This window comes from Oculina patagonica, chromosome 13, assembly GCF_052425735.1.
Source record: "Oculina patagonica isolate OP01 chromosome 13, crgOcupat, whole genome shotgun sequence".
In the NCBI taxonomy this organism is placed as follows: Eukaryota; Metazoa; Cnidaria; class Anthozoa; order Scleractinia; family Oculinidae; genus Oculina; species Oculina patagonica.
The window spans coordinates 22,883,212-22,900,038 of NC_135770.1; the positions used below are offsets into that span (position 1 = coordinate 22,883,212).

Here is a 16,827-nt window from a genome sequence, read left to right on the forward strand (position 1 = left end):
CTTGACACGGCTAGCGTGTCATTTTGCACACTTAATCGTGTGCTATTTGACACGCTAGCGTACCATTTTACACGGTACCGAGCTCGGCAAACTTCATTGTTCTATAAGACACGAGCCTTTGTTTTTATCGTGCGATACCAACAAAAGAAAACGTTTAATTAGGCGTGCCTTCTGACACGTTGCTTGGAAGCCGGCGTGTCATTTTGCACACTGCCTATTGTTTAGCGTGTCATTTTGGCGTGCCCGTGCGTTCACCTTTTTCCCTGTTTTCCCGTGGAGGGTCACAATTTATTTACTGCATGCAATTTAGAAAAAAAAAATTAAGCCTTATCCCAACATTGTAACAGATTTCCTGTATCCGTAGTGTTTGTTTTTGTAAGTTAGTAACTTTCTAGAGTGTATTTGTCAGAAGTATTGAATATGAAATAAAAATATTAAAATACAAAAAAACAAAAAAAAAACATTAATAACTCTCTTGAATCTCCCTGGTAACTTATATGATAAGTTGCATGTATGACCACTGTTTTTGCCCTGGTATTGAGAAAAGAAACTAAATGTTGTTTATTACATGGTTAACTGGTAAAATCATTAATTGTAATTGCTTGAATAAGGTTTGCGACATAATTTGGTAAGAATCGTGACTTTGCCTCAGGAAGAGAAAACTGGCTTACTCGAAGTGATAAGTCATCGATTCGCGTCAAAACTTTCGAACAAATGAAGTTTCCAGACGCTCTAGCTGCTGTTCAGTTTCAGACAAGCGGGGTTATTTTTAACCAGAGAGGAAAAACACTGAATGAAACTTGGTCTGGACAGCTAAGGGAGAAATATAACAAAGGAAATAAATTGTTTTGCATTTGTTTTTCTTTGACACTATTTAGTCTGCATGTTCTATTACCAAGTTTAATTGTTTTTTAAACTACATATGCATGTTAATCAGTACAAGACTTGAACGATTTTAGACATCGCACGCCTCTTCCAGTGCAGTATATTCAGTCTTAAATCTAAAGTTAGTCTTTAAATTAAAGCAGAAAATGTTCAGTTCCTTTAGACTGTCACTGAACCAAAATGTATCCCATGGCTTTGATGTTCTTCTCTCCATTATCTGGTGAGTGAGAACTTGCTGCGTTTCCACACGTGTTGGAGTCATCAGGATACCCTCCAGTACCAAACCCGATTCTTGACTCAGAGCTGCTGCAGTCATTTTCTTGGTTGCCTAGAAAACCGATTCTTGCTTTAGAAAAGCCCTTATTACCAGTAAGTGCATTGAAACCTTCCTTGTTACAGTTGGTCTGCAGGGAGGCCTGTGAACCAATCAGCGTCTTCCACGTGTTACGACCCAGTGAGGTGACGCGGTATTGTCCGTCAGCGATCAGTGAGTACAGAGAGTTGGCCTGCTTGTCGAGGGCAATGAAGTTGATCTGTTGGCCGATCTTCATTCCAAGACAAATCTTGGAAAAGGGTGTGTTCCAGTAGGTCGGTAACTTGGCTTCATGGTGGTCAAAACCAGTCTTTCCTCCTGGGAGATTAAAGTCGATCTTGTTGCTCCAGAGTTGGGAATCGTAACGAAAGGTTGCCTTGGAGAATAAAAACAATAATCGCAATATGTAATACAAATTAATGTCGGGAGAGTTACACCATCCCAATAAAAGGATTTTTTTAATTGTTTGAGATCTTGAGATGATTTCATAGAAACTACATAGCACTTTTAAAAAACTGTAGAACCTTATTTTATCTTAGTAAACATTTCGTCACAAAACATGTTTTGGAAGACTTAACGCTTCTTTACTTACAGTCAAGGTAACAAGCACTAGTTTTGATTAGTCTCTGAAGGGAAACTAAAGATTTCGATCGAATCCTTCTACCTCCAAAGAAAAACACAACGCCAATACTTCGAAAGTGGTAACTTAAACAAAACGCCATAAGAATACATCATAATGTTTGACAATGTTTAAGATTACATTGTTTTAAATTATTGAGTGTCATGTTTTACCTTAGCGCCGTCAATTTTCATGACCAGCGTCCATCCACCACCACCGCATGCTCCAAGGCCATGAATTGTCATGTGACAAAAAACAGGGACCTTCGCAGAGTTTATTTGGAGTAAGTAAGCTTTGTTCCCATGCGACCTGATTACAAAACATAAAAATAAATAAATGAGAAGTAAACCACATCTGTATAATACTTTTTCCATCTTCTTTCTAGATGGTAACTCGTGCAAGAAAAAAACTAATATTAAGAGCTTTCTCAAAAGGTCTATTTCTACAGGAAATTTATTGAACTTTATTGGTAAAAAGGATGCTTATAATAATATGACAACGAACAAACTGCGGTGGTCAAAGGTAAGGATTGTTTATAAATTTGAATTCTTGATTTTTTGGCACAACTTGCTAAAAAAAGCACACAATTTATACGGTTATTTTGTTGATCATTTTCAAGTTCTTTTTTTTTTCTTTTTTACTCATTGGGTGCCTTTGATACTTATATGTTGCAACTTGACAACGTACTTATGGTTCGCGTAAATGTCTTTACACGACGCGAAAGGCGAACCTGCAAAAGATAAAATGCAATAAAGTTATGCGAGAAACAAGACAAAGATACTACATCAAACAAGAAACACATTTTTACACGACGCAAAACACGATGCTTCATTACACGACGCAAAGGACGAGCCTGTCCAATATAAAATTCAATAAAGTGAAGAGAGAAACAAAACAAAGAGATTAAATCAAACAAGAGGCACAATTCTATAAGCTTTTACACGACGCAAGACACGTCGCTTCGTTACACGACGCAAAGGACGAGCCTGCCCAAGATAGTATTCAATATAGGCTAGTTAAGCGAGAAACAAAACAGAGAGATAAAATCAAACAGGAGGCCCAATTCTATAAGCTTATACACGACACAAGACACGTTGCTTCGTTACACGACGTAAAGGACAAACTTGTCCATGATAAAATGCAATAAAGTTTAGCAGTTTAGCAAGTTTTTATACCAGATTCAACGTTGAGTTTTCCACGAGATGTGCCATTGACTACGCGAATAAGCTTCTGAAAGTTTTTCTCCAAAGTGGCTTCAAGAGATTTGATGGCTTTCTCAGTCTTGTCTGAATCTTTCACGTTGGTGATCTCAGTGTTGCCTGAATTTTCATTCACGTTGACGATAATTGTTTTGTCACTCTTTTTGGCAGGAGCCGGAGTCGACACGGAATCATGCAGTGTTGTTTCCATCAGCAGTTACGATCACAATAACACAGGATAGCTGCAGAATAAACCAAACCGAGTTCAGAAACGAGTGCATCTTGTTGAGCAATGTCTCAACGAATTGCTCACTATTGTAGACTTAACATTATAACAAAAATTTTAACGAGTCGTGATTTTATTATTTTTGTTTATTTGGTAATTATTTGTAGTGCATTAACAAAGCAAACACTCCGGCAAAGCTGAATTTGCCACTAAATCAATCCATCAAATAATCAAGCGACTAATACTTGAGTGGAATAATATATCTTCACGCGATGTTATGATTAGATGTAGATACACGTCTCAGCATTATATATCTTCCTTATTATCCTCTCTTAGTGTGTTATTTTAAGTATAAAGCTTACCTAACATAGAAATATTAATGTACGAGAAAATTGTTCTCCGGATCATTTGCAGAAGTGTCACACGATAAACGGTATAGAGAGGTTCAATAAGAGGCAATTACTGACTCTATGTTTTCAAGACTACGTTTACCACTTAAAACGTCGCCTGTGTTGATAAACCGTCGCCATTTCGCCTGAAGACTGGCACTCGCTATTCAAATAACAATTCATCGGCTGGTGATATTCCCATTGGATTTTAAAGGAGCTTTCGTCGAAGGACGGAGCATCTTGGAAAAACATGGCTCAATTTTGTCGCGTTTCCTGTTTTTTATCCACCTTAAATTGCAAAAGCTATCTTTGCCTATATTTGTATATTATTACTTTTTCCTTCAAATGAAATAGGAAATGAAAGATATAATAACAAAAATATCTTAAGCCTATTGTATTTTACGACAAATTGCTTAAAAACGCCGAAATAACAACTCAAAGCTATCATGATTCTTATCATTATTTAACGGCCAGAATTTCTCGCACACAATTGCAGTTGGTAGACATTTCAAATGAAATGCTTATGAAGGACTACGAAAAAGAGTTTGCACGACTTTTCAGCTAGTCGTGCTCGTCTTAGTGAGGAGTGAATTGAACACATTAGCGACGTTTCTTCTGATCCAAAATTTAAACTTGATTTGCAAGAGATGTTTAACTAATTTTCCACTAAGGAGGATTTTGGATGTTGAAAACAACATTAGGTCTTGATCTAACGATGACATACAGAGGCCCAGTGCTGTGGAACAACATGTTAGCCAACGACTACTCGATTGTCGGCGCAACTTGCAAATCAATTCAATCAAAATTGGAAGATTACACAGGAGTTAAACATTTTAATTTCAATTCCACATCAATTCCTTCCACCATTTTTAAAGACAAAGATTTTATATATTTTTAGATGTATATTAGCTTATATTTTAAATATAATATTCAGACGTAGTTAGCTTTTAAATGCAAATTTTAATACTCGATTTTTAATGTGATTTTTTAAGTATTAACACGTACGCGACCAAATAAGCGTTCAGCTTTACATTTTATCTATCAATATTAAATAAAGGTTTATCTATCTCTGTGAAACAATCTCATGACTAGGAAAGGGATCGTACAGACAGTTGAGGATTTGCTTCGCTTCGTTTCCCTTTAATTGGCTTCAAGTTGTTTTCTTGACCACTGAGCTAAACGTCTGCAGTTGCTGCTTATTCCTTGAATTTGTTATTAACTCGACCACGTTTTACTTTGCATTAGCGCTTAAAATGCTCCGTAAGAAATATTGAGACACTGTTACGACCAGGCTTCGTAAACATATACTCGCATTTTCTTTATGATGTGAATTGTAAATTTCACAGAAGAAAAGAGAATCGTTCATTTGGCATTTGTATTTTTTCTTCAATGTTTATCATGACTACGGTGTTTTATTTAGAAACCAGGAAACGTCTAACTGAATTCCTAGTAGGTAGGTTTTGTAATGAAGCTTATGGAAAGAAGAAAATTCAGTAAGGAGAATATTTATGTACACACGGTGGATTAAACTAAAATCGTCATGCCTTCCTGTTTATGATATTTGTATGCAGTGCATTAATTAACGGATAGCTCCATAAGTCCATAATCATTCCCTAGGACAATTATAAATTATTGATTGGAATCTCAATTCCTTAACTCTTTCTTGTCACGCACGGCCATTTACCGGTCCTTTTTAAATTCTGACTTGGCCTCCTTGCATAGGAGCTCATAGGGAAATACGACAATCAATTTCGAGTGATGAATAAACCATTTCTTTTGTTTTATACCCCAAGCCTCTTGAAAAATCAAACTTAGCCTATGTGAACGTCACGATCAATCACTTTAAATTTCTCATTCTCTGTTTCCCAATTCTCGTGAATCAGACCCGGTCCAGAAATACACTGAAAAACTCAAAATGATTATTTCAACCACTAGTAGTGGTGTTTCAGATATTCTTATCCGTAACCTGTCAAATGAATGTGGTGATTTTATTAGATAAATACTTCAGCAAACTTTATCAGGCCGTTCTTTTCTTTTTCTTATCTTTTTTTAATTAAAATCTGCCGCTAAAGGAATCGACAGAACTCGGTAGTCTAATGTCTATAGGTGGAAATTAGAAGACCGTGAGGAGGGCACGAGGTCCTGTTGACGAGTGTTCTAGCAAAAGACGCTTCCTTCAATGAAAGTCCAAGACATAATGCGTCATCTATGACAGACTGCTAAATCGTGCGTATAATAGAGTGCGCCTGGGATATATGGCCTCCGTAAAAAATGTCTGAAAAGATGCTTAGGTTTGATTTTGAGACTTTTAAAGAAGAGACTGTTGACCTGAAAAGAGTCTGAGGCTTAAGGTGGCGTTAGCCTTGTCTCTTGCAATCACCTAAAGAGACCATGTCTTGCACGTAATAATATGTTCTAAAGCGCTTGTTCCCAGAGGACTGCAGAAATGAAATCGGAATATCTGAACATAACCTTTGATAGCAGCGTAAGAGCAACAAAACGTTCAACTCGCTTTGGATCTAATGACGTAGCCCTAAAAAAATGTACGATCGATACTCCATTGCTAAGGGGTCCCAAGGGTTTGGGGCAAAAGGTAACATGTATAATTATTTTAATAGGGACAAGAAAAGTTATACGATCTTTTTTAGAAAACAAGAGATACAATTAACGGGAATCTTTCGTGAAACAAACTTTAGGCAGCCAGTGAATTTCTCAATGGCGAACATGGAAGATATATGCAAATTTTCAAGGGATGAAGGGAATATGGATCACCCCCACCTCCCCTCCTCCTGAGAGGCCCTCTGGCAGGGTGTAACTTACGTGTGGAGTATGCATGTATATTAACAAAATATAAGTCAAACACTTGTGAATTCCCAACACCAATGTTTATTTCTAATATACTTGACCTCTGTTTCTTAAATCTATTTTCAGCACTTGTTGAGAACCAACTTAGATTAATCAGTCAGTTTCATTCTATGTTTGCGGTTTCTTACTTTTCTAACAACATATCTTCTAACGGCTTCTAATTATAACGTTCTCGGTTTTTCTTCTCACTGAACCAAAATATATCCCATGGCTTTGATGTTTCTGTCTCCACACGTGTTAAAGTTTTGCGTACCAAACCCGATTCTGGAATCACATGTGTTGCAGTCGTTTTGGTCGTTACCAAGGATACCGATTCGAGCTTGGGAGTGTTTTGCGCTGCATGCAGCATTGAAGCCTTCCCTATTACAGTACGACTGCAAATGGGCCAGTGAGCCAATCAGCGTCTTCCATGTGTTACGACCCAGTGAGGTGGGGCGGTATTGCCCATCAGCGATCAGTGAGTACAGAGAGTTGGCCTGCTTGTCGAGGACAACGAAGTTGATCTGTTGGCCGATCTTCATGCCAAGACAAACCTTGGAGAAGGGTGTGTTCCAGTAGGTCGGTAACTTGGTCTCATGATGGTCAAACCCAGTCTTTCCTCCTGCAAGATTGAAGTCAATCTTGTTGCTCCAGAGTTGGGAATCGTAACGAAAGGTTGCCTATCGAGAGCAAAAAATTCGCGATATTTAATACAAACTGAGGGTTGCACCATCCCAACAAAAGACTTTTCTAAAATTGTTTGACATCTTGAGGTTTTTTCATAGACACTACGCAGCCCCTTTAAAAAATTGTAGAACCTTATTTTATCTTAGTAAACATTTTGTCACTAAAATTGTTTTGGAAGACTTTATGCTTATTAAGTTACAGTCAAGGTAGCAAGCACTAGTTTTGTTTACAGTCGAAGCTCTCTTAACGGACACTCTCGTAAGCGGACAGCTCTACTTACGGCCACCTTGTTGGAAACCCCGTTTTTACTCCCATACAAACTCTGTATTTTTACATTCTCGTAAGCGGACAATGCCGTAAGCGGCCGCGGACACTTTACGAGATTACGACTTAGACTTTTTGCTTTATTTTTAAGCTCCCGTAAGCGGACACCGCAAAGAAAATCATATAAAAAAAAACCTCTGTATCTTTTATTAATCAATCAACTTCACATCGCGGTTCGTCACAATGATATTACTGTAATTACAGTACCATATTTCAGTGTTTGTTTTGTCGTCATCCACGTCCGGTTACATTTCGAAACACCACTAAGTTGCATATTACCATTATGTTAGCTGGGCAAGCTCCCGTAAGCGGCCATCTATCCCCTACACCTCTAGTGGCCGCTTACAAGAACCATTCTCGTAAGCGGCCAGCTCCAGTTGCGGACACTTTTTTTCGCGTCCCGAGGGTGTCCGCTTATGAGAGCTTCGACTGTATTCTCTGAAGAAGAACTAAAGGTTTCGATCGAATATTTCTGCCTCCAAAAAAACGCAGCGCCAATACTCCGAAAGTTGTCACTTAAACATAACGAAACAAGAATACGTCATAATGTTTGACAATGTTTTAACTACATTGTTTTAGATTAGAGAGTGTCATGTTTTACCTTAGCGCCGTCAATTTTCATGACCATCGACCATCCACCACCACCGCATGCTCCAAGGCCATGAATTGTCATGTGACAAAAAACAGGGACCTTCGCAGCGTTTATTTGGAGTAAGTAAGCTCTATTCCCCTGCGAACTGATTACAGAACATAAGAAAAATAAATGAGAAGCAAATCACATCTCAGTATAATACTTTTTCCAACACCTTTCTAGATGGTAAAACCGTTCAAGAAAAACTAGGAAAACTAATATTTAGAGCTTTTTCAAAAGGTCTTTTTCGACAAGAAATTTATCGAACTTTAGTGGTTAAAAAAGATGCTTTAAAAATAGGACAACGAACAAACTGCGGTGGCCAAAGGTAATGATTGTTCATAAATTTGAAATCTAGATTTTTTGTCACAACTTGCTAAAAAAAGCACAAACGTTATACGGATATTGCGTTGATCATTTTTAAGTTCTTTTTTTTCTTTTTTACTCTTTGGGTGTCTTTGATACTGTTCCAACCTGACAACGTACTTATGGCTCACGTAAATGTCTTTACACGATGTGAAGGACGAACCTGCAAAAGATAAAATAAATTAAGTTAAACGAGAAACGAGACAAAGTTACTAAATTAATCAAGAAACACATTTTTACACGACGCAAGACACGACGCAAAGGACGAGTCTGCCCAAGATTAAATTCAATCAAGGCTAGTTAAGCGAGAAACAAAACAGAGAGATTAAATAAAACAAGAGGCACAATTCTATAAGCATTTACACGATGGAAGACAGGTTGCTTCGTTACACGACGTAAAGGACAAACTTGTCCATGATAAATTGCAATAAAGTTTAGCAGTTTAGCAAGTTTTTATACCAGATTCAACGTTGAGTTTTCCACGAGATGTGCCATTGACTACGCGAATAAGCTTCTGAAAGTTTTTCTCCAAAGTGGCTTCAAGAGATTTGATGGCTTTCTCAGTCTTGTCTGAATCTTTCACGTTGGTGATCTCAGTGTTGCCTGAATTTTCATTCACACGACGCAAGACACGTTGTTTCATTATTCGACGCAAAGGACGAACCGGTCCAAGATAAAATTCAATTAAAGTGTATATGACAGATTTTTTTTATATTTGCCTGATTAAATCTACGTGGTATGCTGATGCGAACATTGAAAAAAGAAATTCGCGCAGTGGGGAGCTGGGTCTAGACCGGCCATGACGTCAAAAGCAGAATAGACCCAGCTCCCCACTGTGCGCGGTTTTGGACCAACCGGAAGTGAAAATATTGCGTGTTTTAGGTCGAAAACGCGGTGAAAAAAACGAGATTTCGAATTTCTTTTTTCGATGTCCGCATCAGCATACCACGTTTATTTTTATCAGGCAAATAAAAAAAATCTGTCATATACACTTTAAGTTAAGTAATGTTTAATAAATGAGCAGCGGTGTTTTATCAACTGCGAATTTATTGAACGGCTTCAAAATCTTTTGATGTAGATCAACTCATTCTTGCACTAATATTTAGATTTGCGGTTATTTTGGCCTAGAAAACTGGACGTAAAGTTTAGCCGTGTTTTTAAGAGATATAAAGACACTCCTTAAACATTAATTTCCTTTGTGTTTTCTTTATGAATTATTAATGAGTTTTCGAAGCGAGAAACAAGACAAAGATACTAAATCAAACAACAGGCACAATTTTACACGACGCAAGACACGATGCTTCATTTTACGACGCAAAGGATGAGCCTGCCCAAGATAAAATGCAATCAATTTAAGCGAGTAACAAGACAAGCTAAATTAAGATTAAAATTAAGAGACACAATTTTACAAGAGGAAGACACCATGCTTCGTTACACGACGCAAAGGATGGACCATGATAAAATTAACTAAAGTTAAGTGAGAAAAAACACAAAGATATAATCAAACAATGCAAAATGCACAATTCTATAAGCTTTTACACGACGCAAGACATGTTGTGTTGCTTCGTTACACGACGCAAAGAACAAACTTGTCCACGATTAAATGCGCTAAAGTTTAGCAAGAAACAAAACAAAGAAAATCAATTAAGTGACACAATTTTATACCAGATTCAACGTTGGGTTTTCCACGAGATGTGCCATTGACTACGCGAATAAGCTTCTGAAAGTTTTTCTCCAAAGTTGCTTCAAGAGATTTGATGGCTTTCTCGGTGTTGTGTGAATCTTTCACGTTGGCGATCTCAATGTTGCCTGAATTTCCATTCGCGTTCACGATAATTGCTTTTTCGCTCTTTTTCGAAGGAGCCGGAGTCGACACGGGTGCAGTGTTGTTTCCATTAGCAGTTACAATCGCAATCACACAGGATAGCTGTAGAATAAACCGAACCGAGTTCAGAAACGAGTGCAGCTTGCTGAGTAATGTCTTAACGAAGTACTCACTATTGGAAACTTAACAAAAATTTTAACGAGTAGTGATTTTATCTTCTTGTTTATTTGGTATTTATTTGTAGTGCATTAACAAAGCAAACACTTCGGCAAAGCTGAATTTGCTACTAAATCAATCCATCAAATAAACAAGCGATTAATACTTGAGTGGAATAATATATCTTCACGCGATGTTATGATTAGATGTAGATACACGTCTCAGCATTATATATATTCCTTATTATCCTCTCTTAGTGTGTTTTTTTTTTAAGTATAAAGCTTACTACCAAATTCCGGGTGGTTAACATAGAAATATTAATGCGCGAGAAAATTGTTCTCCAGATCATTTGCAGAAGTGTCACACGATAAACGGTATAGAGAGGTTCAATAAAAGGCAATTACTGACTCTACGTTTTCAAGACTACGTTTACCACTTAAAATATCGCCTGTGTCCATAAAGCCTCGCCACTTTGCCCGAGGACTGGCAGTCGCTATTGAAATAACAATTCATCGGCTGGTGATATTCCCGTGGAATTTTAAAGGGGCAACGTCAAGGCCTCTCGAAAAAACATGACTCAATTTTGTCACGTTTCTCGTTTTAATCGACCTTAATTTTCAGCAGCCATCTTCGCTTATTTTGGTGTGTTATTACTTCCCCCTCAATTTGACATTAAAAATAATATAACATAAATACCTGTAGCCCCTTTTTTCTGAAGGATTGCTTGAATAACCAAAAGCTATCATTCTTGACTATTGTTTAAACAAAAATTCCTCGCACATGTTTGCAGTTGGTAGAAAATTAAAAGAAAACGTTTATGAAGGACTGCGACATAGAATTTGCGCGGCGTTTCGGCTGCTCGTGCTCGTCTCAGTGAAGAGTGCAAGTGAACTCAACAACTTAGCGCCATTTCTTCTGATCCGAAATTTACACTTGAATTAAACAGAGAGGGTTAGTTTTCCATGAAAAAGGGTTTTGGATTTTTTAAACGTTAGGACTTTATCTATGGAGCAATATAATGACTAGGAAAGCGATCGTACAGGCAGTTGAGGATTTTGTTTCGCTTCGTTTCCCTTCGGATTCAAGATATTTATTTTACCACTGAGGATTCTGAACTCATGCTGTTGCTGCTTAGTATTTGGATTTGTTAGTTACTCGACGATGATGAGCTCTGCATTAGGGCTTAAAATGCTTTGTAAGAAATAAATTGACACTGTCATGACCAGCCTTCGTTAGCATATACTCGCATTTTCTTTATTGTGTTTAAAAAAATCCACAGAAGAAAAAAGAATTGTTCGCTAATGAGCGTTTTTATGTACTGTATACAAGGTGGATTTAAATAAAATCTTACAGAGCTCATTTATTAATTTATTCAATCACTTTATTTAGCTGTAGCAATGTCCTCCTTTTAGGATACTTGTATGTAGTGTATTAATTAACAGATCGCTCCATTAGTCCATAATAATTTCCTAGGACAGTTATAAATTATTGAGTGGAATCTTAATATCTTAGCTCTATGTCTTACTTCAAGCAATATTCTAGGTTTCTTTTCAATTGAAATGTAGCATTTCCAGTTTAGGTTTAAATTTGTCTCGACAGAAGCAGATGTATTAACCTCAGTTGATATGAATTTTATATGTCTTTCTTTCAAGTACAGAAACCAATCCAGCAAACTCGGGCCGGGAAAGATGGTTAAATATAGAAAGGGTAAGGCAAATAAGCTTTCAGCTTTAAATTTTATCTATCGATATTAAATAAAGATTTCTCTATCTGTCTGTGAACCAATATCATGACTAGGAAAGGGATCGTACAGACAGTTGGGGATTTGCTTCGCTTCGTTTTCCTTTACTGTCGATTGCATCTACCTGTGAACGCACGCGCTGAAAACATGTTTTCAAATGACGTCAAACGTCAGCGTTTCAGGAATCAAACTGTGAAGTTTAGCCGACCGAAACGCGAACTTTTGCACTTAAAATACTAAGGTAAGGTAAGGTAAAGTCTTTATTTAACGAGGGTAGCACTAAAATAGCATAAAAACACTAACAAACCAGTGGCCCTCAATAATACTCACCATAAACACTGAGTACGGGCGAAACTTTATACTAGAAATGATTCAAGTGAACCTGTGTATGCATATCGACACAGATCAGCATCAGTTTCTCAGAAGAAGTTTCTATATCTAATCTTTCCGCCATTTCGAAACCGGAATGTGCTGAATTTTCGGCGCAAAAGTTGCCGTTACGAACTGCTAAACTTCAAAGTTTGACACCTGAAACGCTGACGTTTGACATCATTTGAAAACATGTTTTCAGCGCGTGCGTTCACAGGTAGATGCAATCGATAGTAATTGGCTTCATGTTGTTTCATTTACCACACAGGGAGCCCAGGCTCACTCTTTGACAACTCGGTCAAAATGGCAGCGTCGAAATTATGAGGACTTGTATGAAACATTATAGCAAAAATTTAGAAAATTGAGATTAGGAATCTCAATTCCTAATCCCTGTGTCTTATTTCAAGCACTATTCTAGGTTTTTTTTTTTCATTGAAGTTAATGTAGAATTTCGAGTTTAGTTTTATATCTGTCTCGACAGAAGGGAATGTATTAACATCAGTTGTTATGAATTTTATGTGTCTCGATGTGTTACTTTAAAGTACAGAAATCATCCCAGTAAACTCGGTCCGAGAGAAATTATTATTTATAGAAAGGGTAAGGCAAAGTTAACAATAATCGGGGGTTACCATTCCCATTAGAGTTTAGGCATAATTAATAGGCTACTTTCGATATATTAAAATTCTGACTTGACCTCCTTGCTGAGGGAAATTCAACAATCAGTTTCGAGTGATGAATAAATCATTTCTTTTGTTTTATACCCCCAAGGCTCTTAAAATATCAAACTTGGCCTATTTGTTCGTTACAAAAATGACTTTAAATTACTCATTCTCTGTTTCCGCTTTCCCGTGAATCAGACCCGGTCCAGAAATACACTAAAAAAACTCAAAGGGATCATTTTAACCATGATTAAAGTGATGTTTCGGATATTCATGGTGGATCTTCCACCATCATGCACTTTAAGTTTATAAATTTCTTTAACATGGAACGCCGGATTGTGCATATAACGGGCCGGCTAATAACTAAGAATAGCATTAAACAATTTATTAGGCTGAAGGAAAATATTAGAAAGAAAGAAAGGCATTGGACTAAGCAAAGGAGACTACATTGAATACGGAGATTGACTGTTAGTTCATGCAGCCGAATTAGATAAACAACTTGTAAAAGAACCGAATTTTCGATAATGAACTAAACTCTAAGAAGATTTTGTCCATAAAATCAAATACTCGCCTTTTGAAGCCAAACAAAGCCATTAATTCCCCCGCTTATGTTTCCTTTTACATTTCAACGGTAAGTGAGCGAGGGTGAAAATGTTAAAATATGTTTGCTTCGGCGCTTGTGTCTGCGGACAGCGGTCCTTCCGTGTTGCGAGAACGTAAAGAACGGGGGAAAACCGGAAGCGGGATCGCATGCCCTAGGGAGAAAAGTAAAACCTGTTACCTTAAGAGGGGAGACCCTAAATTACAAAATGGTTGTTATGGATGACTTCTAAACGTAATATCTTGGGCTCCCTTTGTATCCTGGGTTTAGTTTTTGGCCATGTTTGTTCGGTAGTCATGACTATATTTGGTAAGTCACGTGATTAGAACACAAAAGCTTAGAAACTCGCATAGCTTTGATCTTTCTCCGTTTAAATCAACACCACAAGAGCAGGAGGGCATTTTGCGGGCGCATGCGTGCAACCGCTGTACAAAGACCGCGTGATCTTGGGAATAAAAATGGCGCGGAAGATTCAAGCTTTGTTTTTTGCACTGTTTATCGTCACATAATTAAATATAGACGTAAATTTCGCTAAGAAAAAGTGTTTTGTGTGTGGCAAGTCTCTTATAAAGCAGATTTTCTGGCCTGGTTCGGGATCGTTGTTGAAAATAATGGGAAAATATGTGGGACAGGTAGGAAAGCCTTCACCAACAAAAATCAAACAGGCCGTAAAAAGAGGAAAACATTTATTCGTGTGCTGGAGTGTGATATATTAGGATCAAAACTTCACATCAAATCAATTGATGTAATACAAGCAGAGTGCGAGCAATATTATAGCTTGTCGGGAGATTTTTTGCCTAAAGGGACGGCCACCAAAGAAAAGGGTTTCCCATGAGGGGAAAGACATGTTTGGGTGTTCTGCACATGATAATGCAGCTCACTGATGACTCACTTGCCCTCGACTGGCAAACAGGGTTTCCTGGAACAAGAACTGCAGATCTTTAAATCACATTTAGGCGACAAAGAAGTAAAACAGTCGTTATAACAGAACGAACATCAATCTTAAAGAAACAAACGTTGAAATGAAAATTTGAAAATAACATTGTTTATAGTTAAAAATAATTTCTTAAGACATTTTATGCAGCAGTTATTAGAACGTTTCTGAAAAATATATATATATCGCTTGTTCGTTTCATGCTATTTTTTGACTGGTGATCAAGGCTAGATTTTGATAAAGGAGCCAAAAATGTACTAATTAACATAGTAAAATGTAAACAAATAGTCTACCAGCAAAGAATTACCATAACACTTTAAAATTAAGACCGATCTCAGTAATTCTTTTCTTGTTCAACGGAATAATTGTGGTACATCGAAATGTGAAGTTATTTTGACCAATGCTTAAGTTTAAGAAAATAATCACAAACGATAGTTTCTCTGTTAGAATAAACCAGCGAGAACGTACGTTGAAGAAAGCTAAAAATTACCACAATAGACCATTTTTTAACGCTTCCTTCGCAGCATTAGACGATAGTTCAAGTACTTCAGGCTCCATATATCATCGGTAGACGCTGGAGATCAAGATTAGATTTTGAGATTTTTGCATCGTGAGAACGATGAAATTGCAGTTTTATGAAAAATCTGAACAAAATCATGACCACTCGCTCAAACCCGGGATACTTGATTATAACATCGTATAGTTAAAACTGCTGTTTTATATTTTAGTACTAAGTAGCCGTAGCACTTTGTCCGTTTTGATCTCCCAGCTATTAAAAACATGGGCAAGGTATTACGGTTCTCGACATTCGGTCGCCATTTTGTCCACGCGCAATGTTTAATACACATAGCCAAAGTCGATCAGATAAACGGCACGCCGACACCAAAGTATGCTTGTTGTTGTCAGAAGATAAAGCAAGGACTCTTAGTATCGTATACAGCAAATAAAACTTAAAACACCTTTTATTTTGAGCTGAAAATTAGGCCATAAATTGTGAAAAATATGTAAACAATCGATAGCAGAACTTCTCTGTCGTGCGCACTAGCCCATATCGACGCATGCGCACGCAAAATGCCCTCCTGCTCACCACAAGTAGAGTGCATTTACAAGCAAAATCCGTAGCATGTGTTTATTAATTAAGATCCGCGTTACTGAAAAAGCTACGACGTCATAAAGTTTTTGTGAAGTTATAACGTTCAAAATAATGTAAATTTCAACAGATCTACGCTACCATTTTTGCATCTGAATGCTATCCACACTTTGGCTTTTTTATTTTTTGTATTTATAGTTTTTGTTTTTGTTTTAATTCGGGGTGGGAGGGGGATACTTAAATTCAACGAATATTAAATTTGACCGAGGCAAATTTAAGCGAGCACTAAATTTAGCAATTTTCGCCCAATTAGTTAGTAGCCGCTGGATTCCATTCTTTCCTCACCGGACCTGGCATTAAACCAAAATCACCATTTTGTTTTGTTTGTGAGCCTTTTCACCTGATTAGTAAGTTAATTCACTACGCCAGGAGTGTTAAATTTAACCCTTAGTTTGTCCCTTGGATAGTGCTAATCATCTTTTGAAGAACCGAATTTAATCGAAGGATGAATTTATTCCGTGGATTAGGACGATTTTATCCTGGGTTAGTTCTAATCGGCTTTCCTGGAATCGGGACATATGTGTTCAAAGCATTATTTATATATCACTTACAACCAGTCCCTTTTTTATCAATTCTGGAAAAATCGAATCACAAATATAGACGAAAAAAAATAAAGTAAAGTTATTTCTTAACTTTGGTGAAATTTTAGCATTTTAAGTAGCTAATCTAATCTCGGTATATAAATAACTCTTTTGAATCTCCCTTGTAACTCATGTGATAAGGTGCATGTACGTCCATTGTCTTTGCTTGGTATCGTGAAAATAAACTAGATGATGTTTATTGCATGGCTAACTGGTGTTTGAATTGGGTTTGGAGACATAATTTGATAACAATTGCAACTTTGCCTCAGGAAGAGAAAACTGACTTACTCGAAGTAATACATTACGGAAATGCGCCCATTGAAAAGCT

General features: G+C 37.2%; 1 protein-coding gene and 2 pseudogenes across 3 annotated transcripts in view; all 3 read right to left on the reverse strand.

The window, feature by feature from the left end:
* LOC144636444 (putative skeletal organic matrix protein 5) overlaps positions 1-16,827 on the reverse strand; it is a 143,408-nt pseudogene that overhangs the window by 109,656 nt on the left and 16,925 nt on the right. The gene's annotated exons all lie outside the window — the stretch shown is intronic.
* Positions 934-3,297, reverse strand: LOC144636420 (putative skeletal organic matrix protein 5; annotated as a pseudogene). Its single transcript, XR_013567507.1, has 4 exons — positions 2,993-3,297; positions 2,505-2,547; positions 1,991-2,126; positions 934-1,574 (listed from the first exon to the last, which is right to left on the reverse strand). The product of XR_013567507.1 is annotated as a putative skeletal organic matrix protein 5 (transcript).
* On the reverse strand, positions 6,599-11,210 carry LOC144635491 (uncharacterized). The gene is made up of 6 exons (XM_078494593.1): positions 11,161-11,210; positions 10,149-10,480; positions 8,943-9,086; positions 8,604-8,646; positions 8,088-8,223; positions 6,599-7,155 (listed from the first exon to the last, which is right to left on the reverse strand). The coding sequence occupies exons 1-6, from the start codon at positions 11,208-11,210 to the stop codon at positions 6,682-6,684; spliced, it is 1,179 nt and encodes a 392-aa protein (XP_078350719.1). The 3' UTR covers positions 6,599-6,681.